Source organism: Schistocerca piceifrons, chromosome 1 (genome assembly GCF_021461385.2).
Source record: "Schistocerca piceifrons isolate TAMUIC-IGC-003096 chromosome 1, iqSchPice1.1, whole genome shotgun sequence".
Lineage (NCBI taxonomy): Eukaryota > Metazoa > Arthropoda > Insecta > Orthoptera > Acrididae > Schistocerca > Schistocerca piceifrons.
The window spans coordinates 1,084,573,680-1,084,587,171 of NC_060138.1; the positions used below are offsets into that span (position 1 = coordinate 1,084,573,680).

A 13,492-nucleotide genomic window follows, 5' to 3' on the forward strand; every position below is an offset into this window, starting at 1 on the left:
TGTATGTTCTTGAAATAAGATTCTGTTTCTGTAATGGATAACACTGAAAAACCAGCGTGTTTCAGCAGTATAACATTGTAGTTGTGCAGATAGAATATTGTTCATCCAGGAAAATTAAAATAGTTCTATTTTTTTTCAAAGATAGCACACACAATTGTGTAATAACTCTCACAAAATTATGCATAAATGCATTCTGCCTCATATACACCACATGCATGATGAACATTCAAATAAATAACCATAGAACAGTCTTTTCTGTAATATTTACTTTATTTTAGTTACAATGTTCTTTGGGTGACTGATTCTGCTGCAAAAAGCAAGGAACACTACCTTGCAAGACAATATTTGGCATCTGTGCCACACATTATTACAGAACTAGATTGTAACTAGAGGAATTCTTTTCGATGAGGTTTGATGATTAGTCTCTGAAAAGAGATTTCTCATATCCTGACACTTCTGAAGTTTTATGGACTAGAATTACCTAATATAGAATATTCTTTTGTTGGCATCATAACTTTCTTTTCATTAGATCTGTGATATCCATTTTGTGTCACTGTTTACTCACATAATAAAGTAAGTAAATAAAGAATGTGTTTAACTTAAAAACCTATGGTATCTCGTACATTAAATACATGTATAGTAATGTGTCTTTTATTTATGCTGAAAACTTACATGCTACCGAGGTGATCAATATATACTATGTTCTGTTGTATGACAGGTTGTTAAGATTGATGGAGCATGGGTTAGTCAAGAGAGAATGGCATCGCTATTTTGGCAAACGGCCAGCCAGTGAGCTGCACTGTGAAGAAGCTAGTTCCAGTACCGGATTTGTGAGAATCACACTAGATGACGTGTGGCCTGCAGTGAAAATGTTTGGTGTGGGTCTGACAATTGCAATACTGCTGCTACCCACTGAGCTACTAGTGAGGCAATGGTTGGTACTATTAGCAAGCAATGATTTGTTGCCTCAGAAGATGTTTTGACAAGCAAATTGTTAACATATAATGGGCTTTTAAAAAGAAATGAGCCAGAGTCTGGAATGCGCAAACCGGTGACAAGAGGGTAATATCGTGGCATGTGTAACGAGGTATGGTTCTGACCAGAGTGTGGAAGTTCACAGCCCGTCGCTAGAGGGCATGCATGCACATCACATTACTATACAGAGCTAGCAGCAGCATGCGTCAATTGACCAACGCGGCCAGTCACATTGCAAACAGTGACATGGAGGCATTAACAGAAGAGCAAAGAGGTGCTGTTTGTTTTCTGACAGTGGAAGGAGTAGAAGGAACAAACATTCATTGACAAATGTCACAAGTGTACAGCGAACACTGCATGCCCCTTGCAAGGGTCAAGGCATAGAGTAAGTACTTCAGGGGAGGATGGGTGTCGTTAGATGCCGATGCACACTTTGGAGCACCACATTTCATTACCGATGGCATCGTCCAGCTGGTGGATGCACTCATTACCCAGGACCACTGAGTGACAGTAAAAGCCATAGCCACTGTGGTCGTATTGAACATCAGACGTGTTCACACCATCATGAAGGAATGAGTGCACATGGGCAAAGTGTGTACCCACTGGGTGCCCCACAGTCTTTGACCACACCAGGAGACATGTTGAATGGCCCTCTGTCTTGCTCATCTGCAGCATTATGTTCGGGAAGGGAATGTGTTCCTGGCATGAGTGATGGCTGGAGATCCGTCATGGTGTCATCACTTCAAACCAGAATCAAAATGACAGCCTCCAGTGGAAGCATCCAGGGTCACTACCACCAAAAAAACCCAAGGCCAACCACACAAGTGCAGGGAAGGTTATGCTGATGTTCTTCTTTGGCCCCCTTCTGATTCACTTCCTGCAGCACAGGACAACAGTGAATGCCTAGCATTACTTGCAAACCTTGACCAACCTTAGCCAAGTTTTCAAATCAAAACGCCCAGGCAATCTCACCTCTGGGGTCATTCTGATCCACGACAATGCAAAGCCTCATAGAGCCACCACAGTCGGACGCTCCTGCAGAAATTCAAATGGGAGGTTCTCGGCTATCCTCCATACAGTCTAGACCTCTCTTCCTGTTATTATGCTATTTTTGGTCCCCTTAAAAAGGCTCTGTTATTATGCCTCTGGCTCGTTTCTTTTTGAACACCCCTAATACATAATTTAAGAACTTCATGGCAATCAATGCTTCCATTTTTATATTAGCATAGTTTATGTGGTGCTCATTAGAGTATGAATATGAAGCATAATCCATGAAAAGGAAGCTCTAACAAAGATTGAGAGACAAAAGGGTGAACTGGGTGAAAGTAAAGTATAAAGTTTATCACAGAAGTAAGTAATATGTGAGACAATGTCACATGACTGTAACAGCAATACTAGCCATTTAATACTGTATTCCACATTTTTTTTGTTACTCAGCTGTACAACTGAGGCATAAGAGCACATGCAGCTGTTGCAAGTTGTGTCCATGTAAAGCTGAAACTCACTGATGTCACCATTACACAACAGAGAGAAAAGTGTTCTTGGACAAGTCTGTAATGTGGTCTCTATTATAAGTCAATAGAGTCTGTAGAATACAGATACATGTTAGCAGTAGAAGATGCTTGTTCAAATGAATTTCATTATTAGTCAACTGAACATCTGTGTCAGTGTGACACTATCACAGAATCACTAGCACACAAAACTTGCTGAAAGAAAAGAAATTATGGAATAACAACATTTTGGATTTAAAAATATAGTGATAGTAATACTAACGAAATGCACATTATAGCAATTAATATAATTGTACAAGTTTCAATAATACCTGAGGAAAGGGGAAGATATTGGTAATGTCAGTATTTACCTAAGAGCCCCATTGAGCTACATGAACTCCATAAATGAACACCACATATGGCTTGGAAGACACACTTTATTATTATTATTATTATTATTACTATTACTATTTTGGAAGGCATACAAAAACTTAAATCTGGATGGCCACCAGATAAACAGGCCTGTAGTCTCTAGAGAATAACAGGTGCTGCATTTACCTGTCCACCTTTGTGACTTATAATTACAATAACACAATCAAATAAATGTTAAATAATAATATGTGAGCAATATTGCCTACCATTTCATTAATTTCATGAATTAAATTGCCATAACACACTTAGGTGAATGTAAAGTATTCCTGTAGTAGATGAAAGGAGCTTGACAGAAAAAAAGTGCCCAACTTGCATATTAAAACCCAGAGTGTCACAATGAAAGCTTTCAACTCTTGTGTCCAGAACTGTGCTGAACTGATCCAGTGCCCTTAGCAGAATTATCAAAAGTTGCGTACTCACCCCATCCCAGTCTCCTGTAAGACTATCTTTCTACAATATTTTAAAAATAGATTAGTCGATCATATAATTTTAAACATAGCTTTAATAAAAAGTAAGTGTGATTGAATAACATTACTTAAATGAACTGTATTGATGAAACATATCACATACAAATAATTACATGTGTCATCATTACAAATAAATCATAGCTTGAACAAACTTTCAAAAACATTAAAAGTAAAAGAAAATCTAAATCTTACTGTTGAAGACAGCTATTGTACATTGTTTTTAGCAAGATGTCATATAAACAGCATATCTTATTTGCTCCTCACGGATAATTAATAGTGCATAAATTAATAATGAGAAAGTTAGACAGTTATGTGTTCCATTGATCAATAGCATGGAAAACCGCTATGTGGAACGTGTCAAATGCACAAGAAATGCACACAGGAAACATGGTGTTTTTTATCATTATAGTGTTATACCTAAATATTTCTATTATCTATCCCATTCCCTTAAATGGCACAAAATGCATAAATTGTATCTCCAGATTTATTTACTCATATTCAAAAATTTATTTATGGTATAGAAGGAGTTGTCAAGGAGGTATGATTTCAATTTGTTTTGGAAATCATCACTGCTGTCTGTCAGACATATCATTTCATCTGGTAATTTATCAAAACGTTTTATAGCAGTATATTTTACCCCTTTCTGTGCCAAAGATAGGTTAAGTAAATAATAGTGTAGGTCTTTCTCTTTTTTATGGTGTTGTAATCATGAATGTTGCTGTTGATTTTAAACTGGTCCATGTTGTTGAGAAAAAATTTCATTACTGAGTAAATGTACTGTGAAGCAGTTGTAAGAATTCCTAACCTTTTAAACAGATGCCTACAAGATGTGTGACTATGAACCCCACACATTATTCTAACCACTTTCTTTTGAGCAGTGAATACCTTTTGCTAAGTGTTGAGTTGCCCCAGAATATTATTTCATATGACATCAGAGAGTGGAAGTTTGCAAAGTATGTTAGTTTACTAATTTCTACATCCTCAAAATTGGCAATTATTCTGATTGCAAAAGCTGCTGAACCTAGTCGCTTTAGGAGATCCAAAATATGAATTTTCCAATTAAGATTCCCATCTATATGTACACCCAAAAACTTAGTATGCTCTACCCTGGATACTGAATTCTTTTGATGTGTTATGTTTATTGAAGGAATTACACTTTCTGCAGCAGAAAATTGGATGTAATAAATAAAGAAAGAGGATGATCGAGTACAACTTCCTATAGGTACAAAACTCCCATAATACCATCAATCGGCCACATAAGTCTCAGTCTTTAATTCCCTTTTATTTACACAATAGATCTTACCAACTGAGTACCAAAAGTAACCACTGGAGAGGCATTTGAATCAAATATGTCCTCCATCTTTTTTTGTGTGTGCTTCTACCACTTCACATCTTGCTCCAGACCTCAGTCAGCATAAATCAGAGTAAATTGGAAGCCTTAAATAAAACATTACATTTCCTTCAGTACCTGCTCACTGACCATACAGTAGCAGCAACACGAACTGCATTGTCGAACATGAGTGAGCTGTGTAATGACAGGTGTGTGAATTAAGTGCACTGCTCCCACATAAAGCGTTTTAGGAATTGACATCTGTTGGGTAGGAGTCATTTCTTTATCATGCTGCTTGGATGGAATGACACAGTAGAGGCAGCAGTCACAGGTCAAGGGAAAAGTTAAGACAGGAACACAAGGGGTAGGAGAAGTCACATTCCTGTGCCTGTAGCCTTGACAGCACCTATATCACCACTTCCTCAGTATGATCTGACTTGTGTCAGCCTATTACCTATTAAATATGTACATGATGCATTGATTTTTGAACAATAGTTAATGGTGTGTTCATAACCTAAAGACCATTCACCAGTGAGTGAATGCTGCTGTTCCCTGTAAATAAGTTCATAATGTTAACCACATATCTCATGAGCTTCTTAAATAGAGACCTAAGTGAGCTCTATAAATGAACGCCACATATGGCATGGAAGGCAGACATTAAGGCTGCAGTCAGTCAGGATGATGAACTCTCATGGAAATTGATTTTATCCAAATAAGTTGGCAATATCAGGGATTTCTATGACACTTTGGTAATTTTGAAAGACTCAGGGATTTCAACTGGTTGATGAAAGACACAAATGTCTGCCTGTTGAGACATTTACCACAAAACACTGTGTGAGACTTTACTTTGGACACCAATCAGTTCTGGAGTCAATAGTTGTGAGACGGAAGTTTAAGGCACTGAGTTTTAATGTTTCTTGTTCAATCGCAACCCCATTCAATGTACACACTGATCTTGAGAGTCTTTGTTATTGCCCAGGAATTTTCATGCTGCTAGATTCATCTTCTGTTGTCTGATTGTGGGTACAACTTGCATGTCAGAATATGTAACATAGCTATGCTTTCTTAGATCACTCAAAAGCATAAGCGTATTTTAATTTTTGTCCCAATAAATACAGATACATTTGAACATGCATGTACTATTGATAAACACTGAAATATAACTGATTTGGTTTTTTTTTAATAATTCAGTACAACTGTAGTGACATGTACCTAAAGTGGTAGCCACAAGATGTGCCCCTTGTATAGAGAGAAAAAAAATTTTGTCTAAGTAGTAGCACATATTACCAAATTTCATCACTACAATCAAAATGTCTATTTCTTATAGATTTTTTGTGCCATGTCAATCATTTCATCAGTCAGAATGATAAAAACAAAAGCTTTACAACAGTTTCAGGCACAATCGCCACACTATATCGTGAAACATCTCTTATGAACTTTTATTTGCCATTGTTGTTGCACGTTTGCATGTATAGTTTTATCATGGTATGCCTATTCCATTATTTCAGCATAGAATGTTTTTAAATTTATGATACTGCTTGTGATGTTTTATTTGTCATCATCAGTATGTATCTTCTTTCCAAAAAAGAGTAGGGTAAGTCTGCTGTTGGCACAGCATTGATTTACAGTAGTTTTTTATTGCAGTAGCATGAGTAGATGAAGTTTTCCCTAGATTTGCAATAGGTGGCCTTACTTTCATTTGATATGGCGTTGTTACAGAAAGCAAACTTATATCATATTTAAAACATCTTAACTACCTATATAAACCAAATTGGTATTTTATGAATAGAATGTACATGACATTCTGTAAAATTATAGAATGTAGTAATGAACCTGATTGGTTTGTTGGTTGGTGTGGGGGAGGGGACCAAACAGCAAGGTCATTGGTCCCATTGGATTAGGGAGGGATGGGAAAGGAAGTTGACTGTGCCCTTTCAAAGGTACCATCTGGCATTTGCCTGAAGCGATTTAGGGAAATCACAGAAAACCTAAATCAGGATGGCCGGATGCAGGTTTCAACTGTCATCCTCTTGAATGCAAGCCCAGTGTGCTAACCACTGCACCACCTCCATTGGTGAAGAGTGAACCTGAAAATGCTTCACAATTGCTAAATATATACAGGAACTAGATACATATCATAATATGTGGTATCCCTGGGAACTGACTTTAACCACCTTGAGAACATGGAACTCGAAAGTATAATAAATCGTGTAAAATATGAATGAAACAAAGGATTGTTTTCGTTTTTGGTTTTTTGTACACAGTACAATTACAAAAGTTTAGAATATACAACTTTTTTTTTGTTTTTTGGATACTGTGTGGTAAAGTGTAAGAACTGGTTTCCTGAAATACCTGTTCATGATAGTACAGCATACAACTGACCATCTGAAATATTTGGCTAGTTGTTTAAATACCCTGCTATCATAGTTAAAACTTGACTGTGAAGAAGAAAACAAAACAACACATTATCACATCACATCTAGACTATTACATAAATATTTTTTTGTATAAAGTGTTGTTTATAAATATACAGTATATGTACTAATGGTATTGAGCATAGGTTTAGTTTTTGAGATACTGTGTGGTGCGAGTTAGTGAAAGGGAGAAACAATTTGTCTAATGGTTTAATGTCCTATTATTGCAATTAACATTGACTGTGAGGGAAAAAGTGTACCTCTACAATTTCACAGAAATTTCTTTCTCATATTTGGTTGTAACAGGAAACCTATACATTATATATAAAAACAAAGATGAGGTGACTTACCGAACAAAAGCGCTGGCAGGTCGATAGACACACAAACAAACACAAACATACACACAAAATTCAAGCTTTCGCAACATTGTGTGTCTATCGACCTGCCAGCGCTTTTGTTCGGTAAGTCACCTCATCTTTGTTTTTATATATAATTTTTCCCACGTGGAATGTTTCCTTCCATTATATTGAAACCTATACATTGTTGTTTTAAAAAAAAGTACATAGCATATATTTGCCTGAATCTCTATTAGAATATCATGTAAAATTTGAAATAATTTGGTCTAGGACTTTGATATTTTTGGAAACATTATTCCCTCTTTATAAATTAGAATTGATTATTTGCAAAAGTCAGTCATCCTATTTTACATAAAGAAGGTTTTTTAACTGAAATAATTTTATCTCCTGATATCATTTTATTTTGTCTATTGAAACAGTATTACCACAAATTACTTAATTCTATGAGTTTCATGAAGAAAAATTTCAAATTACTCAAGAATGTGGAAGTGACAAATTGATACAAACACATGACATTTGTAAAGATTTTTTTAAAGTATTGAATGAAATTAACAAGTTGAACATACCATTGCAATAACAATCTGATACAGAAAAAAATCACACAATTATTTGAAAGAATCTTCTTATCTACTGATTTATAATTAGTATTCTTCTAATGAAATACAACTATAGAATTAAATGACGTAGTGAAATCTCTTTAAGATTCATTATTTCACTGTCTTTTAAATGTTCAGCACTGTAGGAAGATATAGATTGCTACTTACCATAAAGAAGACATGTTAAGCTGCAGAGAGGAAAATTAAAAGACACTTACACAAAGCTTTCAGCCATAGCCTTCATCAGCAAAAGAGAAACAGAGAAATGCATAGCATTCATACACACAAGCAAGCACATCTCACACACACATGACCACCAACTCTGCCAGCTCAGGCCAGACTGCAACTATCACATGGGATAGCAGCAGCAATCTAGAGGGGTAGGGAAGGGATAGCAGTGTATAGGTGTGGGTGATAGATGAACACTGTCTGGTGGAGTGTGCAGGGACTGGAATGCCAACAGGTGTAGTGTCAGGAGGTTGTGAGGCAAGGAGGTGGGGAAAAAGGAGCGAAAAGGAGAGGAGCAATGAAAGGGGGGCAGGTGTGTTGGCAAAGGGTGGCAAACAAAGAGGCTGGGAGACGGGAATGGGGAGGAGATGATGTTACACAGGGAGTGAAAACTGTTGGGTAGTGGGCGCGGGGACAGAATGTTACTGTAGCCAGGATAATCACAGGAGCAGAGAATGTGTTGTAAGAATAACTCCCATCTGCACAGTTTAGAAAAGCTGGTCATGGAGTGGAGGATCCAGATGGCTCATGTTGTGAAGCAGTCAGTGAAATCAAGCATGTTATGTTCAGCTGCACTCCAAATCCCAACCCCTTGCCACAGTGATCATATGTCTGTGGAAGATCCAGTGCAAGATCTGTGCAATTCAACCACCCAACAAATCCTATCCCAATCCTGTCACAGGCTTATCCTAACCCATCAGAGGCTAGACCACCTGTGAAACCAGCCATGTCATGTACCAGCTCCACTGTAATCACTGCATAGCTCATTATATTGGTATGACTACCAACCAGCTGTCCACCTGGACGAACGGCCAGCACCAAAATGTGGCCAAGAGCATGGTCTACCGTGGTCTACCATGTGGCACAACATAGAGTTGAACAACATGCTTGATTTCAAAGGCTGCACCACAACCCCTGCAAATGGAAGTTATCCTTACAAACACATTCTCCACTCTCAACATTATCCCAACCTACTGCCCCACAACCTCCACCCACCAGTTTCTACCCCCTCTGTCCTGTCACCTCCTCCCTATTTGGGCCCCCTCACCATCAATTTGTGCCACCTTCTGCCAATGGATCTGCCCTGTCTTTCCCTTTCCCTGTTCCTCTCTTTTTCAGTCCCCCTCCCCCCTCCCACCTCCCTGCTCCACAGCCTCCCAACACTCTACCTGGCAGTCTTGTCATGCCTCCATCTAGTCCCCGCACACTCAGCGAGACAGTACTCTTCTCTCCCCCAACCCATACCCTGCTTACCTCCCCTTTCCCCGTCCCACTCCAGTTTGCTGCCTTTGTTCAACATGACGCATTCTTGTCTGAGCTGCCGATAATGGCAGTTGTGTGTGTAAGGTGTGCATACTTGTGTGTATGTGTGTGTTGTTTTCCTTTCTGAAAAAACCTTTTGCCAAAAGCTAAATGTGTAACAGTCTTTTCATTGTTCCTTTCTGGATCTCAGTATGTCATCTTTATGATGAGTAGCAATCTGTCCTTTCCCTAAATTGTTAGAGCAGCGATGTCAATTTTTCAATAGCTTAGCCAACTCATAAGAAAAGTTTTGGCTCTTTTTCAAAGCACATTTGACAAACATTGGAAATTCTTTCTTGTTTTCAAAAACAAAGTAAAACTCCTAAGAATAAATTATCTTTAATTATAAGACATGACATATTTGTGTATTTCTTCAAAATTATGATTTTTCAGGAAAAACAGTGAAATCATTATTGTTGCACTTGCATTTTGCAACCCCCCTAGCCTTGTTAACTTCTTAATCAGATATTTTAGCATATTTCTCATTGCAGAGAGAATCAATTAACCATCACTTAAAGAAATTCTAGAATATGAAAATCGTATTTGATTAATAATATTCTGAAACATAATTTTTTTTCATGTAACACACAGCAGTTTTTTTCACATAATACTTCACTAATAAAGCATCATAATTTTTCCAAGTCAGCTCCTACAGAGTCACACAGACTTCTTTGAGTCTTGACAAAAATTACCAGATACATCATCAAATTTTACTTTTATGTGAAAATATTGTTCCATTGTGATGAGAGGATATTAATTCAGTTTGCATGATAGCATAAACTATCTAAACATCATGCATATAATTCTCCATGATAGTACAAAAATATTAAATTTTATTCCACCCTTAAAGTATTTTTCATGTTTAAGACAAAGCGATATATGTTTTCTTTTCAAAACCATGGAGAAAATGTCTTATTATTCATACAAAAGCATAAAAATACTTATTATTACTAAAGGAAGAAAAAGTTGAACCATTCCCCCATAACAGTTCAAAGTCCCATGTCAAAATGTGTATCTGAAGAATAATGTTTTACGAAAAATTATAACCTTTTCATACACATTAAAAACTGTAAAAATTTTCAGTAGCTGTATTAGATATCACTACTTCCCATGCCTATTCTATTTCAAAACAGAATTTCACTGAACCTGCAACAAGCCTACATGTGATTTCCTGATTGCTCTCAGTAGTGAATTGTAAAATGTCCATCATCTAGCTGTACTCTAGTTTTATGATGCATTCTTGAATAATACACACACCACAGTATTCAGTTAATTCTTCTGGTTTTCATATTTTTTATCGCTCACAATTTGTCTTTAAGATGTTACACATAACTCTAATCATAAGTGCACACTACCAATTAACTATGAAACATTCAGACAGTGTACTTTCACGTGCAAGTACTGATGGATGATTATCACTAAGTTAGTTTCGATTGCACAGTCACTGTACACAGTAGTTTTTCTGGTTACTGATAGCAATATGCAAATTTTCATGTTGTTGACACACAAAAATCAATAAAATAATTAAAGCAGACATTAACATTGGTGGACAATTTATAACTAGGCACAGTCACATGATGTTTCCCAAGTGTGGACTCTTAATGAGAAAGAAACTAAATGCTGTTAATGAGATGACTGACACGGAGATATACTTGACTGAGCTCTACAATCGGACTTCATCACTAAGAAGTCAATTGGTTGGTACCTGGTGTGGATTCCTTATATGTAAGAGCAGACACTGTCAAAGAGATATTAACAGACTGAAATATAGACATCAACTGAGGATTCATTGTCTGGAGGGGATATATAAAGACAGGCATATGTTATGAGGTGTGATCAAAAAGGAATGGGAATTTTTTATTTTTGTGGTCTTTATACATCCAATTTTTAATTTTTGTTTTGTTTTGTTGGGATATATGTTCCTGATTTAGGATTGCATTTTCAGCTGTTTTGAATATTTAGTTTATTGTTGACAGTCAAAAAGGTTTACATGTTTTGAGCACACGGTGAATTATTACTTTCCGAAAAGATGGCTCAAAGAATCTGCATTAAATTGGATTTTTGACTGCCTATTGGAGAGGTCACAGTTCATGGTAATTGATGGAAAGTCATCAAGTAAAACAAAAGTGATTTCTGGTGTTACCCAAGGTAGTGTTATAGGCCCTTTACTGTTCCTAATGTATTGTAAATGATTTGGGAGACAAGCTGAGCAGCTGTTTTAGATTGTTTGCAGATGACTAATAAAGTCATTAGAAGATCAAAACAACTTGCAAAATGATTTAGAAAAGGTATCTGAATGGTGCAAAAATTGGCAGTTGATACTAAATAACGAAAAGAGTGAGGTCATCCACATGATTTCTAAAAGGAATGCATTGAACTTCAGTTACACAATAAATTAGACAAATCTAAAGGCCATAAATGCAACTAAATACCTAGGAATTACAATTAGGAACAACTTAAATTGGAAAGAAAACATAGAAAATGTTGTGGGGAAGGCCAACTAAAGACTGAGTTTTGTTGGCAGGACACTTAGAAAATGTAACAGATCTACTAAGGAAACCGCCCACACTACACTTTTCTGTCCTCTTTTAGAATACTGCTGCATGGTGTGGGATCCTTACCAGATAGGACTGACAGAGTACATCAAAAACGTTCAAAGAAAAGCAGCACATTTTGTATTATCACGAAATATGGGAGAGAGTGTCACAGAAATGATACAGGATTTGGTCTAGACATAATTAAAACAAAGGTGTTTTTTGTTGTGATGGAATCTTCTCACGAAATTCCAGTCACCAATTTTCTCCCCCAAATGCAAAAATAATTTGTTGACACCAACCTACATAGGGATAAACGATCACTACGATAAAATAAGGGAAATCAGAGCTCATACTGAAAGATATAGGTGTTCGTCCTTTCCATGCGCTATACGGGGTTGGAATAATAGAGAATTGTGAAGGTGGTTTGATGAACCCTCTGTCTGGAACTTAAATGTGATTTGTGGAGTGTCCATGCACGTGTAGATGTAGAAATTTTGCTGGAAAAATGGAATCAAGTGCAGCACTGCATTCAAAATGTTGAGTTTGGCTTTTGGCTAATCTGTGAGTAAGACATGAGTTTATGAGCGGTATTAACATTTTGAAGAGGATCAAGAATTTGTTGAAGATGATGATCAATCTGGATGCCCTAGCACATCAATTACTGTCAACAATGTGAAAGAAGTAAAGAAAATCATTCTGGAAAATCACTGATTCACCATCAGAGAGGTTTCTGATGATGTCCTTTGGCTCATGGCAAGCATTTTTTTCAGATGTTTTGGGCAAGATACATGTAGCAGCAAAGTTTGTTTCTACATTGTTGAATTTCAAGCAAAAATGACATCATATAGATATTGCTCAGGGATTGCCGAATGAAGTTGACAATAATTCAGAACTTCTAAAGAAGGTTATAACAGGTGACAAAATATGGGCACATGGGCATGACATTGAAACCAAGACCCAGTAACCCAATGGAAACCACCTGAATCCATACATTCAATCACATATGAAGGCTATTTTCACTGTTTCCTTTGATCACAATGGGGTAGTGTATCATGAGTTCTTATCTTATAGTCATATGGTCAAAAAGGAATCCTACTTGGAAGTTATGTGGCATTTTTGTGAAGCAATCTGAAGAAAACAATGAGAACTGTGACAGAATTGTGGTGCAAATTGCATCACTATAATGTTCCTGCTCAAACCTCAATGGTCCTTCATGATTTTTCACCAAAAGCAAAACTGGTATTTTGCCTCAGCCACCGTATTTGCTGGACACGGTCCTCTGCGTCTTCCCAAGGCTGAAGAGAACCATGGAAAGACATCATTTTGCCACCATTAATGAGATAAAACATAACTGCTGAAGGGGCT

The 13,492-nt window shown here is 36.9% G+C and overlaps 1 protein-coding gene across 1 annotated transcript in view; it reads left to right on the forward strand.

The window, feature by feature from the left end:
* Nucleotides 1-983, forward strand: part of LOC124777812 — a 58,690-nt gene extending 57,707 nt beyond the window's left edge. Inside the window, exon 9 of the mRNA XM_047253334.1 lies at nt 719-983. Coding sequence (XP_047109290.1) covers nt 719-983 — 265 coding nt within the window. The remainder of the gene's footprint in view (nt 1-718) is intronic.
* The last annotated feature ends 12,509 nt before the right edge of the window (nt 984-13,492 follow it).